The sequence below is a fragment of the Pollachius pollachius genome, assembly GCF_949987615.1.
Source record: "Pollachius pollachius genome assembly, chromosome: 19".
NCBI classification, from domain to species: domain Eukaryota; kingdom Metazoa; phylum Chordata; class Actinopteri; order Gadiformes; family Gadidae; genus Pollachius; species Pollachius pollachius.
In genome coordinates, this window is record NC_136952.1 from 18,919,926 (window position 1) to 18,943,451 (window position 23,526).

The window sequence follows — 23,526 nt, forward strand, 5'->3', positions numbered from 1 at the left end:
GAATGGTTGTAAGTCGCTTTGGGTAGAAACGTCAGCAAAGTCCCCTTAATGGAAACTGTAAATAATGAGTATGATGAGCGACTCCTGCGTCTGTCCTACAATGGCACCAAAGGCCCACGGGTCACTTCCCACACCTCCGCCAGTGTTTAGAACACAGGTGGAACCAAGGTGGGCCGCTCATTGTAACCCCCTGCTTTGCGGTGGGTGTGGTCGTCAGAAGTCGAGTGCGGACGTGGAGACCAAGGTGTCCCTGGCGGACAGGATGAAGGTCCTCCAGGAGAAGGAGGAGCAGTGGAAGAGCCGGGGGAAGGGCGCCGCCAACGACTCGCGGCAGTTCACCGTGGCCGGACGCATGGCCAAGAAAGGTGAGTCCGCCGCTCTACATTAGATAATGCATGCACATGGCAGTCCCTCCACTGTTCCCGTACCCTTGAACCACACATTTTGATTCTCCCAGTTATAAGAGCGGCTTTTGATTTCATTCCTATCAAAACAAAACTTTCACCGCTGCACGTCTCTGGATACCTCAAGCCTTCATGAGCGCAGTTGTACACGCTTGTTATGGAACCTCCAATATTGAGTTCTGTTTTAAAGGTGACCACCAGGTGAGTCGCCGTTACAAGCCGTATTGAATATCTGCCTCTTCTGACATCGCAAATGGGCGTGTCCAACCAGATGTGTGCTGGACAGATCAGTCTGCCAGTCTACCCAGTCGACTGTATCAAACGTTGCTCATCTGCCCGTCATACATCTAGGTGGACACGCCCACTTTTGGCGTCAGACGAGAGAGATTTTCAAGACGGCTTGCAATGGCTAATCACACTCACAACTGGCGGTATAATATGTCAACTTTAAAGGAGGATCAAATGTTCTGGGTGTAGAAGAGTCGGTCTGACGCTGTCGTCTGGCTGCCGAGTGTCTTTAGGATGACTGCTATTACCCTTCTTAACCACTTCCTGGTGATGGCTCCGATCAATGCATCATAGGGAAGTAAGCCAATGAGGAGGTTGATTCAAATTAATGCAAGGCCCCTTATCTAACCACCAGGTGTGACGTTGTTTGACGTTGTTGCCCTCACGTAAAAAAAATATATTTGAGTGACTCACAAACCTGGTCGTTAAATAAGAGCACAAAAAACTGAAGTTGCTTGATTGGCTGTACAGTAGACTCTGCCTTCTAATGACTCTGAAGCAGCCAAGCCATCCAAGTCGGTTCCTACTGCACATCGCTGCTCTACAGCGCTGCTTCTGCTGCTTAATGCTGTAGTGTGCATTGGTTCTCAAACTGTGGAACGCGTGCCACTGGTGGTACTTGAAACCATTACAATTATAGAAAAAAAAAAAAAGAATACACATTGCGTTTTTCTTTCTGGGTGATGTTGTGTCTAACAGGGCTAGTGTCCAAGGATGACTCTCCACGCATCCAGTCAAAGAAGGCCAATGCAACCCCAGTCAAGCCGCAAGAAGGTAAACAAACGTCTGCTAGACGACCGCACGTAAATGTCATGCATTAGAAGAAGGGTTGTCTGAGATTTGGTTTATTTTCAAATGTATTTCGTCAGAATCTACATTTCACCGTCATGTCCCCCTTAATCCCGTTTGAGTAAAACAACAAATCCTATTCAAATTTGAATGCTTCATTTGATATTTTTCTACTTATATCAGTGTCCTGTCTATGCAACAATGCTTCTGGTGTTGTTCTTTGTACTAGTCTTGCCAATTAGACTATAGTGTATTTCTATATATAAATAACAATATAAATTATCCCTGCTCTGTCCAGACATCTCCACCAGAACCGGTGCCAAGGTGGAGGGGGATAAACGCCTGGATAAGCTGGAATCCTTCTTGGACAAACTCCACAATAAAGGTACCAAAAGATACATGCATTTCTTGATTTCTTGATTTTTCAGAAAGTTAGCCAAAGTACGCTAGTTTTAAGACTCTTTTCTTGAGCTGGATGTTTATTTGGAATAAAAATATTTTAGTATTCTTGTTCTGAACCAATCTCTTTGTTCAGATGTGGTTCTAGTGCAGTAAAATGTGCAGAATCACCCAGGAACTGTTATGGTGTACATGTGCAACAGATAGCCTTCCAATGAAGTTGGGGGTGTTAAAAACACGACAACTTCCAAGCTGGGCTGTGACTTGCACTGCGCTTTCCCCATTTCCTGCGGCGTGGTTTAGGCGGGAGTCACGGCAAGGCGTCCACCATCGAGGTCACGGCGGAGACGGAGAAGGAGGTCATGACCCTGGACGACGAGGAGACCTTTGGCCGTTTCTACAAGACGGCGTCCTCGCTTGACTCCAGCGTGGTCGTGGCCGACATCGACCTCAGCCTGATCCAGAGCGACACGCCCATGTACGTCAGTGTGCGACTGTGGTCCGTGTGGACTAGAAATAACACAAAGTTGGTACTTTGAAGCTGTGGAGTCATTAGCAGCTGATTTGGTCCACAGTGTAAACAGATGCATGCCATTAAGGATGCAGGTAAAGGTTAAAAGTCTTGCTCCAAGGGGCTGACGGGGAAGCTGTGGACATTGAGGTTTGAACAGGGTACATTTCATCTTGGAGACAAACACCCTAACCACTACCCCACAGTCCAACACATGATGTTGCTGTTGTTGTTGTTGTTGTTGGATGCTGTCGCAGTTATGTTTTTAAATGTCATTGTTCTTTTCATAAAGTTGTATGATTGCTATCAGTAAGTGGTCTTGATTGGAGCGGGTGTTGTCGAATGTTTCCATTGTTGCAAGAACTCTGCAATACTTTATTCTTAGTAGATACCGATTCTGTGGTGGTGTGTGTGGGCGTGAGAGACTGTAGATTTCACAGGAAACAATGCGCATGTTGCAATCACACTATTGACGTGAGTGTGAGTTAAATTACAAAATGCTGCGGTTAAAGTCATAGTATAGTATGTGTTTTAATGTGGCAGTGTCGAAACCTGTAGATTCCCTAAATCGTGTGCGCGTGTGCGCGCGTTCCTCCAGACTGACCTCGGCCACGGCGGAGCACCGGCGGGCGATGCGTCCGGCGCGGCGGACCAAGGGCTCCAGGAACCCCCTGCGGGCGCTGGCGGCCCGGGCCGACCTGCGGCAGGGCTACACGGAGCAGAGGCTCAACGTGGCCTCGGTGGAGACACGCAGGATCCAGGTGGAGAGAAGTACGACGGCACACGGCGCAAAGCGGTTGCTTTTTGTGCTTCCCCTTTGTTATATGACCTATGCATGCATGTTTTAAGCCGGCTAAGCTAGAGAGATCGAAGTCGGAGGGAACGATAACGCCCCTCAGTCATTGCGTGCAACAGCTTGTTTGCCATCAACCTTTACTTCCGCAAGAGCGACGTCAGCCTGGGCAGCGGGCGCCGCTGGAGGCCAGAAGGCGCGCCTCCCAGCTTTCCGCAATGTTTACAATCCGTCGTCTTCATATATAGATCACCAGGTGTCAATAAATTAGAGGATTTTAGTTGACAATGCTCATTGTCAGAGAGGCAGGTACGTAAAAGCAGCAGAAGTTTGGTTGCCCCTCTGTAGCTCTGTAGTGACGGCACCATCTAGAGTACTACATAGGTCATTGCATTGCTGCATGTTTTTAGGAAGTTTGTCTCAAATTGAAGCCTGTCAATGTCTCTTGCTGGGAGGAATGACTTCTGAAATATTTTTATCAACTGATCATTCAGATCTTTTTTTAAAGGAAACACACGGAGCACTCATTTTTCTTACAGAAAAATATCCCATTATTGCTAAAGCCGACTACAAATCATTAGCAAAAGCAGCAAACACCTCTGCTTTGGATGAAAACATCTGCTAAATGCAAACAGTTTACATCAAATTGAGATACACTAGTGCAGGTCCCTTTTAATACTTTAAAAACGTGCCTGTTTGGAATGGGCCGATTGTATTAATGACTGATCGACTCATCGGAACAACTTTTAAAACGCAGGTTAAAACTAAATGCCCAATCCCGCCACAAAATAATTTCATATGTTAAACTAAACTTAAATATATTGTGTTCACAGCCTCTATCTTAATATCAATCTTAACCCCCCCTCCCCCTGACGTTGTCCCTCTCTCTCCCAGTGTCGAAGCACTCCAACCTGGCCGACGCCGCGCTGGCCGGCCTGGCCAGCAAGGAGAACTTCCGCAAGGTCAGCCTGCGCAGCGTCAAGTCCACCGAGGTGGTCACCAACAACAGCACCCTGCCCTTCCACAAGCTCATGCTGATCCGCATCAAGGGTGAGAGACACCTGGGTGACCCACCGCTCTGTGTGTGTGTGTGTGTGTGTGTGTGTGTGTGTGTGTGTGTCTGTGTGTGTGTGTGTGTGTGTGTGAGTGAGCAATAAGTGAGTTGGATCGTTCAGTTGAGATTGAAGTGATTTGATTGTTGGTGTGTAAATGCCTCCAAAGCTGCTGCCGGCTGTTTTTGGGTACACAACTGAATGAAGAATCAAAACTATGGAGGTTTTATAATGGCCTTTATTGTGCGCAACCCACAGGAGACGATTCTTGTTTTGTGTACCGCAACAAAGGTGTAAAAGTGAGCGCGGATTTAATTCAACAAGAAACAGGCGGACGTTAACAATTTTTTGATTGTGTGATATCCGTGTGGATATCATCTTACGAGGCACAACTACCAAATATTTGTGGATCGTGGTACACAAAATGCGAATCATCTTCCTCGGGTTGCACATGATAAAGTCCAATAAAAACTTCCATGCTCAGCCCAGTCTAATTTTGTGTGTGTGTGTGTGTGTGTGTGTGTGTGTGTGTGTGTGTGTGTGTGTGTGTGTGTGTGTGTGTGTGTGTGTGTGTGTGTGTGTGTGTGTGTGTGTGTGTGTGTGTGTGTGTGTGTGTGTGTGTGTGCACGCCCAGGCCGGAGACACGTGCAGGTGCGTCTGGTGGAGCCCGTGGCCAGCTCCCTGAACAGCGGGGACTGCTTCCTCCTCCTCACGGCCAAACACTGCTTCATGTGGAGCGGGGAGTTCGCCAACGTCATCGAGAAGGCCAAGGTAAGACCCCCAGCCCTCCAATGGCCCCCCTCCCGAACACGTCCATCACACACGCCTCACCGGCCTCCGCGGTGGCTAGTAAGGAATTCAACTCGCATCCTTCTCCTTCTTTCAATGCCATCCCCTCCCAATGATGCAGACCTCTTTGATGAAAACCATAAACAGCACGGGCATTTCTGTCATCTAATATTATGCTGTGCTTTGGTAATGTCGCACACGTGGTCGACTCGCACTGACTTTGATGAGGTTAAGGATCGACGTTGTCTTTACAATTGTACCATTCAACGAGGTTATCCTGAAAAATGCATTGTGACAGATGCTCTGCGAGACCAAATGGAAGTGGAACCAGGGTTAGAGATAGGGTTATCAAACATAGATGACATCAGTGCTGTGAAGTCAAGTTCACAACAAGGATCCACATGCTTCCATCCTTGATCGAAACCGTGCATTTCTGTTTCTTTTCTCACCTGTTTTTTGGTCAGACGTCGGAGATGGCCTCCTTCGTCCAGGCCAAGAGGGACCTGGGCTGCAAGGCCCCCCAGGTGACCACGCTAGAGGAGGGCATCAACACCGACAGCCGCACCGCCAAGGAGTTCTGGAGCCTGCTCGGGGGAAAGACCAAGTACAGAGGTACAGGAAACTAGAGCCAGTACTGAGGTACAGGAAACTAGACCCAGTACTGAGGTACAGGAAACTAGAGCCAGTACTGAGGTACAGGAAACCAGACCCAGTACTGAGGTACAGTCAACTAGAGCCAGTACTGAGGTACAGTCAACTAGAGCCAGTACAGAAGTACAGGAAACCAGACCCAGTACTGAGGTACAGGAAACCAGACCCAGTACTGAGGTACAGGAAACCAGACCCAGTACTGAGGTACAGGAAACTAGAGCCAGTACTGAGGTACAGGAAACTAGAGCCAGTACTGAGGTACAGTCAACTAGACCCATTACTGAGGTACAGGAAACCAGACCCAGTACTGAGGTACAGGAAACTAGACCCAGTACTGAATTACAGTCAACTAGACCCAGTACTGAATTACAGTCAACTAGACCCAGTACTGAATTACAGTCAACTAGAGCCAGTACTGAATTACAGTCAACTAGAGCCAGTACTGAATTAAAGTCAACTAGACCCAGTACTGAGGTACAGTCAACTAGACCCAGTACTGAATTACAGTCAACTAGAGCCAGTACTGAATTACAGTCAACTAGAGCCAGTACTGAAATACAGTCAACTAGACCCAGTACTGAGTTACAGTCAACTAGACCCAGTACTGAGTTACAGTCAACTAGAGCCAGTACTGAATTACAGTCAACTAGAGCCAGTACTGAATTACAGTCAACTGCAATATTTTAGAACAGTGGTTCTTAAATGGGGAAACTTGTACCCTTTGGGGTGCTTCGGAGTACTGCAGGTGGTACTCCTGAAGAAAAAAAAATAAAAATCTGAAAGCTAGACAAAATAAAACCTAGCGAATGGACGAGTGGTTGAAACACCAATCGGACGACAATACTTTAATAGGACTCCCCTCTACCTTCTCTGACGCTCCCCTGGTGTTGTGCGTCTTTTGTGGAGACACATTTGCCAACGAGTTGCTTGAAGCACAGGCCCACGTTTCTCACTCAATTGTGAGTTTTTGCACCTTTTTAATGTTCATGTTAACACTGCCAAATAAAACAAACATACGTGTGTGTGTGTGTGTGTGTGTGTGTGTGTGTGTGTGTGTGTGTGTGTGTGTGTGTAGGTGCAGGGGAGCCCGAGGAAGATGAGGAATACGAGAGCGGGATCCTGGACTCTAACGGGGTCTACCGTCTCCACGGCGACAAGCTGGTACCCGACCAAGATGCCTGGGCCTCCATCCCTAGTGTCACCTTGTTGGACTCCAAAGAGGTACTGCGAATACTTTACTGCATCCAACGCATAGTACTACCACATGCAACACACAGTACTGCTACATTATGCTGGACACTACTACATATGACACATATTACTACTGCAAGCGAGGCAGAGGGTGCAGAGGGAGGCGGAGAGAGGTGCAGACAGACATGCTGACCGAGGGACAGGCAGACACATAACCAGCCCCTGTTCCCCCCCCCCCAACCCCCAGGTGCTGGTGTTTGACTTCGGCAGCGAGGTCTACGTGTGGACCGGCAAGGACGTCCCGCTGGGCGAGCGTAAGGTGGCGGTGAAGCTGGGCAAGCAGCTGCACACCGGGGCCTACGACTACACCACCTGCAGGGTCAACCCGCTGGACTCCTGCTCCCTCAACACCGACGTGGCCCTGTGAGTGCTGGGGGTGGCGGCGTGGAGAGGGAGGACGGGGCGGCTGGATGGATGGAGGGCGTGGAGGGATGGGGTGTGGTTGTGTGATAGTCGCGGGGGTCGCGGTGCCAACGAGCGAGACGCCTCACCCTGACTGCTCCCGGCAAGCTGGCTGTCGCCCTGCGTGGGTGACTGCGCCGTCGGTGTGTGAATGTGTGAATGAACGGTCGTAAGTTGCTTTGGATGAAGGCGTCAGCAAAATCCCCTTAATGTATATGTAAATGTAAGTGAGCCCCCACATTTATCCAATGAACGAGGAATATGTCTGGGAACATGGCTGGGTATCGAATGATAAATACAATTTCTGTGCGTCTATTTGTACACTAAGATTGGGTTTCATTCCGATAAATGACTTGAAAGTAATCCAAAAGTGCCTAGGGAATGATGGCCGCTGTCCAGGACTCATTGTATTATTGAGTTACACTGTCCCCTAGTGGCTCCAGAATACCATTACACCTCACATCTGCATTGAGCCATTCTTCAAGTATAGTCCATTCCATTTATTTCTGTTTGTGTGCAGTCTATGGGTGTCTTTAGACATGGGATCTCATGGGTTCAAACACATTTTTTTACTAATTGTATTCGTGTGTGTGTGTGTGTGTGTGTGTGTGTGTGTGATGCCCAGGCAGGGTAAGGGCCGCCCCAGCTGGTCTCTGTTCGGCCGGCTGTCGGAGCACAACGAGACGGCGCTGTTCAGGGAGAAGTTCCTGGACTGGGCCGAGCGGAAGAAGGAGGAGGCGGCCGCCGCAGAGGAGGTCAAGGTGAGGAGGAGTCTGGCATCATGTCCTCTCCATCCTAAACTCACCTCCCCTACTCTGTGTCCTCTCTCTGTTTCTCCTTCTCTCTCTTTCTCTTCCCGTCAGCCAATAACCCCTGAGGCAACGTCATTGCATAGGGCAACTTATTGATCCTGGACACAAAATCTATTTCCAATACAAGGGTGTTGGAACAGTTCATCCAAAACACCGGTAGGATGATGTACTGCGAACGTACCAAATGTACCATCAAAACAGATCGATGCAGGAATGAGCGCCAAACCATGACGTTAGCCTAATGCATAGCCTCGAAAGTTAACAATTATTCAATCAAAAAAAATTGTAATGAAGCAAATGAGCAACTTTATATAACGTATACAAATGAAATACTTCGGTCATTTAACGAACAAATTGAACCCACACGCGCAAAGCGTTCGACCAATCGCAACAGAATGTGCGTGCCGAGGGTTCACAGCAGACCGGGAAATGATCAGTGTGAGGATAATAAGGGGTCTTTCTAACATGCAGGCACGCAACCCTATTCTAGCAGTACCCCCAAATGCAATGATTAACCCTAAAAAAGAGCAACCTTTAAACCTGTTTGGTCACCCTATCCAACGGCCCCTCCAGAGCCCGGTGGCCGGCGGAGGGCCCCGCTCGCCCCTGGAGCTGCTGGAGCTACAGCCGCTGGCCGCGGGCGCCCTGCTGGCCGGGGAGCCCGAGCCCCTGCGCTGCCCCCTGGAGGGCGTGGACGTGCGGCGCGGCCGCGGCACGGTGCGCACCGAGGACGGCCGGCAGGCGGAGCTGGCCACGGTGGGCGTGGACGCCTGGCACATCCGCGAGCACGGCGAGGAGGCGCTGGGCGGGGAGGGGGAGGGGGAGGTCCCGGGCCAGCTGCACGAGGGCGACGCCTACGTGATCCGCTGGAGGTACTCTGTCACCACCGTCGGTAGGTCGGGGGTGGGGGGGGGGGAAGGCACACTCAAAGGGTAGAGTGAAACGAGAGCGCCGTTTACAATCAGGGAGTCCCGACTGCACCCTGCCTGAGCCAGACGCCTCACCCTGACTGCACCCAGTCGGGTGCAGTCAGGGTGAGGCGTCTCGCTCAGGGACACCTCGACACTCGAACTGGCTACCCTCCGGTGACCAGACGACCCGCTCTACCTCCTGAGCTAGTGCGCCATGACGGCCGCCACTCCACATGTCCCGGCGAAACATCCACATAACGCTGCCGTCCATTTACTCTGATGACTTTTAAGGCGAGAAATTTGAAGGCGGCGCTCTCACGCTTTATGCTAGCTCCACAGACGTGTCCACTGAGAGACAGGCTGATCTAGAGGAGGACAGGCAGACAGGCAGACAGGCAGGCAGGCAGGCAGACAGACAGACAGACAGACAGACAAAAAAAAACGCAAAGATGAATAATTGCATTTAAATGCTTTTGGAAGGTGATTTGGACACGGCGTAATGCTGTTGTTGTGTTTTTCCTGTTTTCCCTTCAACAGTGGGGAAACGGCAGAAGCCGGGAGAGCTTAGCTCCGGGGCGGCGGGCCGCGAGAGGTCTGCGTGTTTCTTCTGGCAGGGCCGGCAGTCGAGTGTCAGCGAGAAGGGCACCTCGGCACTGATGACGGTGGAGCTGGGCAGCCACCAGGGGGCGCAGGTGAGTCGTTTTATTCTGGTCCACTTTTAATAATAATCACTCAATGTTTGGCTTTTAAATAGTGTCATGCACGGTTTGCATCACCTTTCTAAAATCAAGCACAAAATAAAATATCATGATTTACTGTAGTATTATATACTATACATATGCTCTTCATTTTTATTTGATTCACACAAATGATTACAATATCGATTAGAGTCCTTATAATTGATAATAGTCTGTGGTAATTACTGGTCGTTACTTGCCCAGCTCTCTCACGGCACTTTGTGTTGAACTCAACCTCATGCACACTATGAAGGAGGTTTGTGCGATATTTGGGCCTTAAGTGTGACTGGTTGCTCCCCAGGTGCTGGTGAGCCAGGGGAAAGAGCCCCCCTGTTTCCTGCAGCTGTTCCAGGGGGGGCTGGTCATCCACAGGGGCTCCAGAGAGGAGGCCGCCTGCCACACAGGTTAGCCCCCGACACCCCCCCTTCATTCAGGGCAAACGACGCGCGATTCAAGGCCTTTGAGCCTATTTAGGCTCAGGAGGTAGAGCGGGGAGGTTGCTGGTTCGATCCCCGGCGTCTCCTAGCTGAGTGTCGAGGTGCACTTGAGCTAGACACAGCACCCTTGATTTTCATTGGGTGTTAATTGTTTGTTGTTTGTTTCCTTAGTTGTTATTTATACTTTTTTGTTTTTGTTTTTTTTATTTATTTTTTGGGGAATTTCTGAATTAAATTATAGTTTTGATACTACAATATATCAGTATAGTGAGATGATATATATATATTTTCATGAATGTTTTTTATTTATTTTATTCATTTTTATCTTTTGAGAAATGTGTAAGAAATTATAGTATATATTTGATATGAACATATAAGTAATACTCTCCTCTCTCCTCCTCTCCTCTCTCCTCCTCTCTCCTCTCCTCTCTCCCCTCCTCTCCTCTCTCCTCCTCCCCCCCGCTCCTCTCTCCCCTCCTCTCCTCTCTCCTCCTCCCCCCTGCTCCTCTTTCCTCTCTCCTCCTCCCCCCCTCTCCTCTCTCCTCCTCCACCCCGCTCCTCTCTCCTCTCCTCTCTCTCCTCCTCCCCCCCGCTCCTCTCTCCTCTCCTCTCCCCTCTCTCCTCTCTCCTCCTCCCCCCCGCTCCTCTCTCCCCTCCTCTCCCCCTCTCCCCTCCCCTCCTCTCCTCCCCCTCTCCCCTCCTCTCCTCTCTCCTCCTCCCCCTCTCTCCTCTCTCCTCCTCCCCCTCTCTCCTCTCTCCCCTCCCCCTCTCCCCCCCTCTCCCCTCCCCTCCTCTCCTCTCTCCCCTCCCCCCCTCCAGGTGCGTGGCGTCTGTTCTGCGTTCGGGGCGAGGCGGAGGTGGAGGCGTCCCTGGTGGAGGTGGACTGTCACTGCGCCAGCCTCCGCTCCAGGGCCAGCCTGGTGCTGCTGGGGGCCCACAGGGGCCGGCTGTACCTGTGGCATGGCTGCAAGGCCCAGCCGGGGGCCCGCCAGGTGGCCAGCAGGGCGGTGGAGGAGCTGAACCAGCGGTGGGGAGGAGTACCTGGAGGGAGGGAGGGAGGGAGGGAGGGATGAGGGATCCATAACAGAGGGATGGATGGATGGATGTAAAGGTGAAAGGTGGATATCAATGACTGCATCGGGGTTAGGAGGCCAGTTGAATGATTGGATGGGTGGATGGGTGAATCGCTGGTTGATGAACAGATGGATGACTGGATGTGTGGCAAGGAGAGATGGGCGGAACAATTCTTTTCCAGGAATCCGTTCTTTCAGTTCCGTTCGCCATCACGATTCGTTCGTTTGATTCTTTCGTTTGATTCGTTCGTTAAGTCAGATGGCCCGTTACGTCATTTGCCAGGGAATCTGAATTTATGGAATAAATGTTAATCAACATGCATGTAGCCTACTACTTTCTAATGTTCTGGCGAAATTACCTAGGTTAAGTGTAAATATGAAGCATATATATAAAACACATATGTGCCTTTTTTTCATAAATATCTTTAATACATAATGGGGTGCAGTAAGAATTAAATAGCGTCTTCCAAGTAGCGTTAATAAGCAGTGAAGCACGTTAGCAACTGGACCAAACGAGACTCGTAATGGTAGGTAAAAACAATACTTAATTAAAGCATGCAATTGTGATGTAGAACAAGATAAAAAGAAACAAAGTGCTTGCATGATATTGAAGCCTACAGCGATCGTTAGTGTGGCGGTACCTTTTGTTTACCCATGGGCCATGGCGCCGCGATTGCTACCTGCTTTCATTGGCTGAATCGATGAGAACGTTTTAGACTCAATCAATAAAAGGTAGCGGGGAGACAAAGCTCTGTTCGTTTGTATATTTCATTTACGTGACCATATTTTTGTTATATGTTTAAAAAAAATTTAAAAAAATCTTTTTTTGGGAATCCGTTCTCGTCGTTCACCTTCGGGATTCGTTCGTTCTGACCGAATCGTTCGCGACCGACCCATCCCTAGTGGTTAGGTTATGTGTTGATTGGCTGGTTGGTTGTTGGAGTAGAGAATTTGTGGAATAGAGAATGTGAAAAATAAAGTGTATAATTATTTATGATTCTGTGTGTCTGTGGTGCAGGTGTGCCAAAGAACTGGGTCTGACCAGTGGCAATAAGGTGGAGGTGGAGGAGGTGGAGGAAGGGGCGGAGCCAGCAGGGTTCTGGAAGGCCCTGGGCCAGCAAGACAAGAAAGCCTACGACTGCATGCTCCAAGGTACCTCTAGTCTGTAGGACTAGACCTTTATCTATCTCTAACGCAGGGGTCTCAAACTCAACTTACCTGGGGGCCGCCGGAGGTAGAGTCTGGGTCGGGCGGGGCCGCATCAAGTATTCCACAGAAAAAAGGAGCACAACTGACCCAATCTAAGATAATGATCGGGCTATCATTAGATCACGTTGGCTATGTAACCGCTGACAACAGGGGACTGCCGCGACATCTGGTCACCCTATCACAAGTGATAAAAAAGTGTGGCAAGACAGCAAAAATGTGCTGAGTGTCTTTGATGTCAAGTAGGGGGCCACAAAATATCATCCCACGGGCCTCAATTGGCCCCCGGGCCGCGAGTTTGAGACCCCTGCTCCAACATATCTGACACCCTTCAGCTCTCAACTGTATACATTTAACTTTAGTCTTAAGAAACAGCTTGTATCCAAAGCGACCGAGTGGGAACTCAGATAAGAATCATTTAACAGCAGGTCGGGTTCAGGCCAGGCCTGTGGCTTAACTGGTAAATGGTTAATGGACTGCATTTATACTGGGCTTTTCCAGCCAGTAGCCACTCAAAGCACTTTTTACAATATTGCATAACATATACCCATTCATGCACACATTCACACACACACTGACGGTGGTGTCAACCACGCAGGGCGACAGCCAGCTCCTCGGGAGCAGGGCAGAGCAGGGTTCTTCTCACTCAGGGATGACTAGACACTCAGCTAGGAGGAAACTGGGATCATAAGAGCAACTTTCCGGTTAGCAGTCAACCCACTCTACCTCCAGAGCTAGGGTTAGCGGTTTGGGTTACCATGGATACTCAAGGATGCCTACAGCTAGACTGCAGACTAGTGCTACACGATTAATCGAATCGCAATCGCGATATCAGCCTTTGCGATTGTATAACCGCAAAAAGCTGCGATTAAATGTAAAAAAATATATATATATATGTATTTTCTTATTTATTTTATTTAGTTGTACTATTGAGAAAACCTAACAAGTTTGCAGAGCAGAAATACCTTTATTTTGAAAAATATGTTTTTTTATTATTATTTTTATTTAATTTTGTAAAATATTATTTTGAAAACAGTACTGTACACATTTTTTAGTTTTTGTATTTTTTATGCTAGTTTAAGTTTGTATGTTTGAGTTGAGAAAGAAACATTTTAAAATCATCAGTAATCTGTGTGCATTTTCCTTGATAACCAAGCAAGTTGACTCATGGCACCATTAGTTTATTATATCGCAATCGCAAATCACAATATAGTCCACAATAATCCCAATAAGACTTTTTCACCAAATCGTGCGGCACTACCGCAGACTCAACGCACCACTGATGCCTGACACTGTGTCGGAGCTGCTTGTGGTTCGTACGACCTCCCCGCTGACGCGTGGATATCTCCTGTGTGATGGGTTGTAGACCCCGGGAAGTACAACTACACGCCCCGCCTCTTCTGGCTGGACGCCAGCTCAGGCCTGTTCCGGGGGGAGGAGCAGCTCAGCCCGACCCGCGTCCCGGAGGGCGTCATGGCCATGCCCTTCCTCCAGGAGAACCTCTACTCCGCCAAGCAACCAGGTACCGTGGGGAACGCGGGTCAGGGTATGGCTAGTGGGAGAGCCAGGTTTACTAAATGTCTCGTTTGCATATTTTGAGTTATGTTTTGTATTGTATACGATTATTTTCAAAGGTCCCATGACATGCCACCAGGTGTGCGCTAATTAGCCATTACAAGCCGTTTTGGAAAGCTGTCCCTTATGACATCACAGGTAGGCTGGTAGACTGGCCTACCAGCCTACCCAGTGGACTGTAGCAAACGACGTGACGGATAGACGAGCAGCGTTTGCCCCAGTCCACTGGGTAGGCTGGTAGACTGATCCATCCAGCACACATCTAGGTGGACACGCCCACCTGTGATGTCATAAGGGGAAGATTTCCAAAACGGCTTGTAGCGGCTAATCAGCGCACACCTGGTGGCATGTCATGGGACCTTTAAGCAGTCCCTCCAGAAAAATGTGGCGTTCTTTTGTGATTGTTGCGGCCAAAAATCCTTGATTATGCGGCACGTTTTCTTAAAAAATGTGATGAAATATGCGGCATGTTTATGCAATTTTATGCGATGAATTTGCGGGAACTTGCAAAAATTGCGGGAACTTGCGAAAAAATGCGGGAACTTGCGAAAAATTGAGCTTTTCGATGACGTTCGCGTCGCGTAATTACGTCACTTCATAACGTTCCCATGGTAACAGGGGGAAATGGCTGCTCTTGTGTGAAGTAAACGCAACATTTTTCAACTTTCTGCTAAGATATATGTGACTTTTTTGCAACGAAAATGCGGGAATTATGAAATCATGCAAGCCCCGCATATTTTTCGCGTAAATCTGCAATTTATGCGGTTAAAGTGCGGCATATTTGAAAAAATGCGGCCACTGCATGAATATGCATACTTTGGCTGATTATGCAGTGAATTATGCGATCGCATAATCACGTTTTTCTGGAGGGACTGTTTAAGAATGCATATTAGCTTGGACCCATAAGGCTTACAGTCATGACGTCAGGAGTACTGGCATCATGCACGGGAACACACGGAGCTAGAATCCGTAGAAAGTTACTTTACCCTTGTTTCGATTTCATGCCGTTGAAGATTTATAGATTATGGGAGTAATGAATGTATGGAATTATAGTTTATTGAAGTAATGTATGTTTCTATTTATTGATTACTTGATTGATAAATGTAAAGATTTGTAGATAATGGGGTTAACAATGTGTTGATATGTACAGTTGATTGTGGCAGTAATGAATGCAGAATTTTTTAGATTCTAGGAGTAATGTGGGAAATATGATTGATGGATTACAATAGTGATGGTTGATAATAGTGGTAATGAATGTTACTGTGGTCATGCCCGTCTTAAACTTTAGATTGCCGCAGTAATGCATGTACATGGATGGAGAAATTCCAATAGGAGTGAATGTATGGAAGTATAGATGGTGGCAGTGATCCCTGTAGGGATGGATGTATCAGTGTGTTGACGGTCCTTCCCCCTGCCCTGCCCGCAGCCCTCTTCCTCCTGGACAACCGCATGGAGGTGTACCTGTGGCAGGGCAGGAAGCCTGACGACACCGCGCTGGCTGGCTCCGCCAAGATGCGCTGGGACAGCCAAAGGAAGTGCGCCATGGAAACTGTGCTGCAGTACTGCAAAGGTGAGAGGGGCGTCGCCCGCCACCGCCTTGGGATGAAGGGCCGGTTTCCTTCTCAAGATTACTTCCTTGTTGATTAAGGGAGCTTTTCCTTGCCCTCCGAGGGGCTAGGGTCAGGTGGGGGGGACATAAATATACAGCATATTAAGCCCTTTGAGATCTGTGATTAAGGGCTATATAAATATCAGAGGCCCTGAGAAAACAAACTATTCAGATGCTGGCTCCGGTGTTGGATCCTGGATTGGCGTTACCGCCCCTGATAAACATCATTGACTGTTAACACTGTGCTCACCTGTCTCTATCGTCCTGTGTGTTCACAGAGAAGAACCCAAGGCGCCCCCCGCTGGCCTACCTGGTCATGGCAGGCTGTGAACCCCTCACCTTCACGAACATATTCCCCTACTGGGAGAAAGAGCCCTCCATGGCTCCGCCGGTGGGTTACGTCTTCATGTTGTATGCATTCAGCAGGATTATGGAATTATGGATTATGGATCGTATCCTCCCAGTGGGACACGGGGTCTAGACCTATGCTGACCTGTGTGTGTGTGTGTGTGTGTGTGTGTGTGTGTGCGCAGGGGGAGGGTTCCAGGAGTAAGGTGGTGCTGGTGAAGGAGGTGCTCTCCAAGCTGAGTAAGGAGCAGTACACCATCGAGGAGCTGACCAGGAAGCCCCTCCCCGAAGGTGTGGACCCCCTCCGCCTGGAGGACTACCTCGCCGACCAAGACTTCAAAGTAAGAGCGTCTGAGCCGCGCCCTCATCAAATGCACTTGATGCCATCAAATTAGAGACACAATATGCGCAAGAGGACACGTCTAAAGTTGTTCATGTTGTGTCTTTTGTGTTGACATTTGAATGTTTAAATTGTCAAAACCATTCCATCTTGTCTGCCAATCACAGGTGTGCTTTCAAAGTAAAAGCCCTCTGGGGAATGTGTTGCAGGTGCTTCTAGAGATGAGTCGGGTGGAGTTCAACGCCTTGCCCAGCTGGAAGCAGAGGAACCTGAAGAAGAACAAGGACCTGTTTTAAAACGCTTCGCAGCTGAAACAACGTTACCCTTATCAGTTTTTCTGTATTCCGTGGAATGATTTCAAACTCTCATGTGAAACAAGCAACCGGATAAAAAAAAACGGAATAATGTATATTTGTGTTCAAATGTGTTTTTTTTATCTTGTTTTAATTTTTAATTTTTTTAGGTTGCAATGAAACGGTTGCATGCAATTTGATCGTTGATGGCAAAGTCCTCCCTCCCTCCCCGATATAGAAATCTATAGAAATATAACCACACGCATACACACACGGATACACACAGACACACAAACACACACTATAAATATGTAATATACAATGTATTTTCTTGTGCCAATGTTAACCTTTCAATGTTTCAATATGTGGGTGAATGTATGAAATTAACCTGTTTAAATTATATATGCCAAACTTTTGAAGGGACTATCCAACTCCAGAAATGTACCTTATTCCTCTGGCATCCATCTTGGATCTAAAGACTATCTGGGTGGGGAACCTCAATGCCGAAGTTTACACCCAAGATGTAACCAAGAGGGCCCCTAGGTGAATAAGGTCCATGGATAGCCCAATGTAGACATAATTGTATAATATTCATATATTGCAAATCAGAATTAAGTGTAAATCCCTGACAGTAAGGTGACATGAACTATTTCACCGCAAAGCAAGTGTTTGATAACGACGGCCCTTTTTTATGTTGAAGTTAGCCAATAACAAGTCAGCACCAAGCTAAAACAATGCTATTTGAGAATAGTGTCAACTTGGATTTCTAACCGAATCCTTTCACCACTGTGACATTTACGATTAAGTCCCTGAAGGAATAATTAAGCCAACACAGTCGGGAATCGAACACTCAGACAATGGGAAAGAACCCCCTGTAGTGAATAGGCCTTTTATGGTAAGTGTTCTTTGGTTCAAATGATTAGTAGGCTAAACCTTGAATACAATCCCTTCACTAACTAGTATTCACAGAGGGCAGAAAGCTCTACATCTTATCCCCTAACTGCAATTAAAAAGTACTATTTTAATTACTTTTACTGAGAGGATGTCTGAAGTTTGTAATTTGAGTGTGTTTGAGCGAGAGACAAAGAGAAATCGTGTGCCATAAACTGCTTTTATAACATCTTTAGTGCTCAAACTCTTTGTAGGGAAATGCATGTTCTAACAATATAAAATATATTGTAAATGGCAACTGTCTTGACTTATTTCTCTACCATTTCTATTCCATATATCTGTACAATAATATCTTATTGACTAAAGTGTCCTAGTCACTATATATACATGTTTATATATAAAAAAATGTAGATACAGTGGGGCAAAAAAGTAATTAGTCAGCCACCAATTGTGCAAGTTCTCCCACTTAAAAAGATGAGAGAGGCCTGTAATTGTCATCATAGGTATACCTCAGGTATGAGAGACAAAATGAAAAAAAAAATCTAGAAAATCACATTGTCTGATTTTTAAAGAATTTATTTGCAAATTAAAGTGGAAAATAAGTATTTGGTCAATAAAAGGTCATCTCAATACTTTGTTACATGCCCTTTGTTGGCAATGACAGAGGTCAAACGTTTTCTGTAAGTCTTTACAAGGTTTTCACACACTGCTGCTGGTATTTTGGCCCATTCCTCCATGCAGATCTCCTCTAGAGCAGTGATGTTTTTGGGCCTTCGCTGGGCAACACAGACTTTCAACTCCCTCCAAAGATTTTCTATGGGGTTGAGATCTGGAGACTGGCAAGGCCACTCCAGGACCTTGAAATGCTTCTTACGAAGCCACTCCTTCGTTGCCGGGGCGGTGTGTTTGGGGTCATTGTCATGCTGAAAGACCAAGTCACGTTTCATCTTCAGTGCCCTTGCTGATGGAAGGAGGTTTTCACTCAAAATCTCACGATACATGGCCCCATTCATTCTTTCCGTCACACGGATCAGACGTCCTGGTCCCTTGGCAGAAAAACAGCCCCAAAGCATGATGTTTCCACCCCCATGCTTCACTGTAGGTATGGTGTTCTTTGGATGCAACTCAGCATTCTTTCTCCTCCAAACACGACAAGTTGAGTTTTTACCAAAAAGTTATATTTTGGTTTCATCTGACCATATGACATTCTCCCAATCCTGTTCTGGATCATCCAAATGCTGTCTAGCAAACTTCAAACGGGCCCGGACATGCACTGGCTTTAGCAGGGGGACACGTCTGGCACTGCAGGATTTGAGTCCCTGGCGGCGTAGTGTGTTAGTGATGGTAGCCTTTGTTACTTTGGTCCCAGCTCTCTGGAGGTTATTCACTAGGTCCCCCCGTGTGGTTCTGGGATTTTTGTTCACCGTTCTTGTGATCATTTTGACCCCACAGGGTGAGATCTTGCGTGGAGCCCCAGATCGAGGGAGATTATCAGTGGTCTTGTATGTATTCCATTTCCTAATAATTGCTCCCACAGTTGATTTCTTCACACCAAGCTGCTTACCTATTGCAGATTCAGACTTCCCAGCCTGGTGCAGGTCTACAATTGTGTTTCTGGTGTCCTTTGACAGCTCTTTGGTCTTGGCAATAGTGGAGTTTGGAGTGTGACTGTTTGAGGTTGTGGACAGGTGTCTTTTATACTGATAAGGAGTTCAAACATGTGCCATTGATATAGGTAAACAGCCTCTTAAAGAAGAAGAAGTTACAGGTCTGTGACAGCCAGAAATCTTGCTGGTTTGTAGGTGACCAAAAACTTATTTTCCACCATAATTTGCAAATAAATTCTTAAATGTGTGATTCCTAATGTGATTTTCTGGATTTTTTTTTTTCATTTTGTCTTTCATAGCTGAGGTTTACCTATGATGAAAATTACAGGCCTCTCTCGTCCTTTTAAGTGGGAGAACTTGCACAATTGGTGGCTGACTAAATACTTTTTTGCCCCACTGTGTATATATATATATATAAACAGAAGTGGTTTCCGTAGTCATAGATGATGCCAGACTGCAGTAATGCATGTCAGAATATGTAGCTATAAGATGACAAAGTGAATTCCTGTTACAGCATGTTATTACCACCTTCCCCATGTCTCCAAGACCTGGTTAGATATGTGCAAGATGTATAACTGAACAAATGAACTCCATCAGAGACTGTTGGGAGGCATTCCCATTTCCTGATAACATTTATGATGATAAAACTTTTTTGTTGAGGAAACGTATTTTAATGTACTTTCTTGCATTGTTATTCACTTTGAACTGGTGTAGAACCCAGTGGGAGATAGATGCGGCCTGGTGTCTGTCAGTTCATCAGTTGGGAGTTTTTTCTAGATTTTTTATTTTATTTTTCTTGTCATGAGACTTAAACGTTCATAATAACACACATAACAACCAATCAACATGCATTTAGATCGATGCAATTCCAATTATGACGTCACAATCGTTTCCTAAGCAATATCTTGTGTTGTGCAGAGAAAATATATCAGTCGTTTGGACATTGCGTGTAGTAGAGAGAGAGAGCAGCTTTGTTGAAAAACAGATATTTGCAAATCAACTTTTCGCCGTTGTTGTAGTGAGAACATGGACGGTGAGTTCCCAACTGTGCAGAGCAGTGTATTTTTGGTGTAACGCTGTGAACGCTTCGGGTCTTCCGAGAGCTCTTCGGCTCAATACCGCCACATTCAGTTTGGAGAAAGACGCACGTTCAATTTCGATAAGGGTTGTATGTAGATTTTTATTTTGTATGTAACCTTTATTTATACTTGAGAGATCAATTGAGGGGTGACCCTCATTTGCAATGATGTCGAGATTAATCGAAATAAAATAGTTTGTGTTTAAAACGTGGCATCCTTGCTGGATGACAAAATTAACTCCATCAGAGATTGTTGGGAGGCATTCCCAATCCCTGAAGATATTCGTGATGATAAAACATTTTTGTTGAGGAAAAGTATTTTAAGGTGTTTTCTTTTTTTGTATTGTTATTCACTTTGAACTGGTGTAGAACCCAGTGGGAGATAGATGCGGCCTGGTGTCTGTCAGTTCATCAGTTGGGAGTTTTTTCTAGATGATATTTTTCTTGTCATGAGACTTAAACGTTCATAATAACACACATAACAACCAATCAACATGCATTTAGATCAATGCAATACCAATTATGACGTCACAATTGTTTCCTAAGCAATATCTTGTGTTGTGCAGAGAAAGTATATCAGTCGTTTGGACATTGCGTGTAGTAGAGAGAGAGAGCAGCTTTGTTGAAAAACAGATATTTGCAAATCAACTTTTCGCCGTTGTTGTAGTGAGAACATGGACGGTGAGTTCCCAACTGTGCAGAGCAGTGTATTTTTGGTGTAACGCTGTGAACGCTTCGGGTCTTCCGAGAGCTCTTCGGCTCAATACCGCCACCTTCAGTTTGGAGAAAGACGCACGTTCAATTTCGATAAGGGTTGTATGTAGATTTGTATTTTGTATTTAACCTTTATTTATACTCGAGAGATCAATTTAGGGGTGACCTTCATTTGCAATGATGTCGAGATTAATCGAAAGAAAAGAGTTTGTGTTTAAAAACGTGGCATCCTTGCTGGATGACGAGGATATCCCCTCACAGCAGCTAGCTCGTCTCCCCAACGAACATGCTTGTTTTATTCTCACCTGGTGGTGGCGCTGCTAAGACACAAATCGTCGAAATGTAGGTTCCCTTGGAAGAACCTCCTAAAAGCATTTTAATGTTATCCCGGAATGATAAATTGGCGTTTAAACCGTACCGTTAAACGGAATGTTTTTCTAAATTGCCGGGACATTTTAAAACGGGAGTGAAACACTAATGCACATTATGTTAACGGCCCGACGTAGCCTACAAGAATAAATAAAATAGCCATCTACCAATTTTATTTTACAATTACAATTTATTTACAACAATTACAAACCAATCGTTGGATGTCGATTTCATGTCAATAGGCTTTTCTAATTCCTCTCTCTCTCTCTCTCTCTCTCTCTCTCTCTCTCTCTCTCTCTCTCTCTCTCTCTCTCTCTCTCTCTCTCTCTCTCTCTCCTCTCAGGTCAATCATTCTCTGTGTCCAAAGGAGACCTGATAACCACAACGTCTTCCTCCTACCTGGTGGAAGACTTTCTGGGGGAAGGAACCTTTGGGAAGGTGGCCAGATGTGTTGAAACAGCCACCAATGTAAAGGTGGCTGTTAAAATCATAAAGAACCGTCCGTCAATGTTGGCGTCGGTGAGGCAAGAGGTAAAACAAAACATTAATGAGTTAATAAATTAAGTTATTGAAATATATATTGCTAAAAAATAATATGCCCTTTTTCGAACTGTGTGTGTTTCTTTTTGGTACTAGTTTTTCATGTGATTTCGCATTGTAAAATATCTCTTTAACCTGCTCTTTATTCTCAGATTCACGTCTTAAAGTGCCTCCGAGCTCTGGACCCGGAAAAGTGTGGGATTGTGAGGTGGATGGGGGCCCTCAAACACGGTCCGCACTTCTGTCTGGTGTTTGAGCTCCTGGACCAGTCTCTCTATGACTTCGCCCATCAGACAGCAAACCACTGTCTGCCGCTGAGGCAGATCAAAAACATAGTACAACAGGTAAGGTTGGACCTCAACCTCAACACAATTGTACTGTCGTTGCTCGAAACACAATGCATTGTTGTATATTGTGTTTCTTGAGTGTGTATAATTGCGTATAAGACTTTATAATCAAACGTTGCTCTTTGGTGCTGTGGTGGATAAGCGTAGACTGGGTAGCCCAGCCCATTCTGCCGGTGATTTGAGTTCGCCCTGCAGAAGGGTCTGGAGAAGAGCAATACATTTCTTTCTAGTTTCGATACGTTTTTGCGGGAGCCAATCACTTAGCTGGTTTTCCCCCCCTGGCGCGCTATTGGCTGGTTTAACACAATTAGGATTGGGAAGCGACGGCAAGCAGCCAATTGCGTACTGAGTCATTTGAACTAGGCCCATTGATCACGCCTCTTGCGCTGAAGAAATTGACAGCAGCTTCCCCAGACCAACGTGCAATCTACAATGGAGTTTGGGCTGGCAATAGCCAGGCTAGGATAAGGGTGCAAACTTGTAACGTTTCAGCGAAATTCAGTTTTCCAATTAAATTAGTGCATCCACATGAATTGCTTGTCGACTCAAAGTGTAATTCCGGCGAAAATTGAACCCAGGATCTTTGTTTTGGCATGTAAACCCATCAAATAAGCCCTCCAGATACTTTTTTCATTGATAATCGAGTGTAGAGTTTGCCCGGCGCAATGTTTGGCTTCCATGTTATTGGCTAGGGGCACAGCGAACGCTTCAAAATCTGCATTTTTTGACCACTAATATAACTCAAAATAGCACCAAACCTCTGCAGTAGCATGATTAGGGTCCCTTCACATAAAACAAAGCATCAACAACTTAGTTAGCGTAGTGGGAGTTTATTAAAAAAGACTGTTTTTCAAGTCTGTGCCTTACTGGTAGGTCCATGTTTCCAGGAAGTCCACACAAGTCCAATACTGGCTACCGAAAATAATATAATATAGACGCAAAAAATGTATCAAGAGGGGAGATTGTAAAGTTAAATTTGTTGGTGCCTCTATTATATTATTTACAATATATCATTTTCATTCTTTATTATCACCAGTTTGCACCCCTGTAAACCGAATTTAACACTTTAACAAAATAAGAGACTTCGAGAAGTCTGACGTGTGATCACTCGCGAACAAGTAAGAACAAAGCCTGAGCTAGTTGGACAAATAACCAAGGAACCACTCCCCAGACCTCTGCATATATGCTCCATTCTGTCCATACATCATCCATACGTCATCACCTCATCCCATGCATTATTCTCTTATGTTGAAATTCGACTGTACTCACAGAACGCTCTTACACAGCTAACCAGTTCTCTCTAGTTCTCC

The 23,526-nt window shown here is 46.4% G+C and overlaps 1 protein-coding gene across 2 annotated transcripts in view; it reads left to right on the forward strand.

The window, feature by feature from the left end:
• The window catches only part of svild (supervillin d), a 56,385-nt gene extending 39,453 nt beyond the window's left edge, over positions 1-16,932 (forward strand). For both annotated transcript variants that reach the window (XM_079757339.1, XM_079757340.1), the window contains exons 9-29: positions 218-365; positions 1,392-1,466; positions 1,780-1,866; positions 2,184-2,358; positions 2,990-3,162; positions 4,079-4,234; positions 4,871-5,007; positions 5,490-5,637; positions 6,752-6,897; positions 7,115-7,290; positions 7,955-8,090; positions 8,715-9,033; positions 9,590-9,744; positions 10,091-10,193; positions 11,046-11,253; positions 12,318-12,451; positions 13,872-14,027; positions 15,507-15,650; positions 15,968-16,080; positions 16,223-16,378; positions 16,587-16,932. In XM_079757339.1, coding sequence (XP_079613465.1) covers positions 218-365; positions 1,392-1,466; positions 1,780-1,866; positions 2,184-2,358; positions 2,990-3,162; positions 4,079-4,234; positions 4,871-5,007; positions 5,490-5,637; positions 6,752-6,897; positions 7,115-7,290; positions 7,955-8,090; positions 8,715-9,033; positions 9,590-9,744; positions 10,091-10,193; positions 11,046-11,253; positions 12,318-12,451; positions 13,872-14,027; positions 15,507-15,650; positions 15,968-16,080; positions 16,223-16,378; positions 16,587-16,673 — 3,132 coding nt within the window. In that variant the 3' untranslated portion in view covers positions 16,674-16,932. The remainder of the gene's footprint in view (positions 1-217; positions 366-1,391; positions 1,467-1,779; positions 1,867-2,183; positions 2,359-2,989; positions 3,163-4,078; positions 4,235-4,870; positions 5,008-5,489; positions 5,638-6,751; positions 6,898-7,114; positions 7,291-7,954; positions 8,091-8,714; positions 9,034-9,589; positions 9,745-10,090; positions 10,194-11,045; positions 11,254-12,317; positions 12,452-13,871; positions 14,028-15,506; positions 15,651-15,967; positions 16,081-16,222; positions 16,379-16,586) is intronic.
• Positions 16,933-23,526: the final 6,594 nt, after the last annotated feature.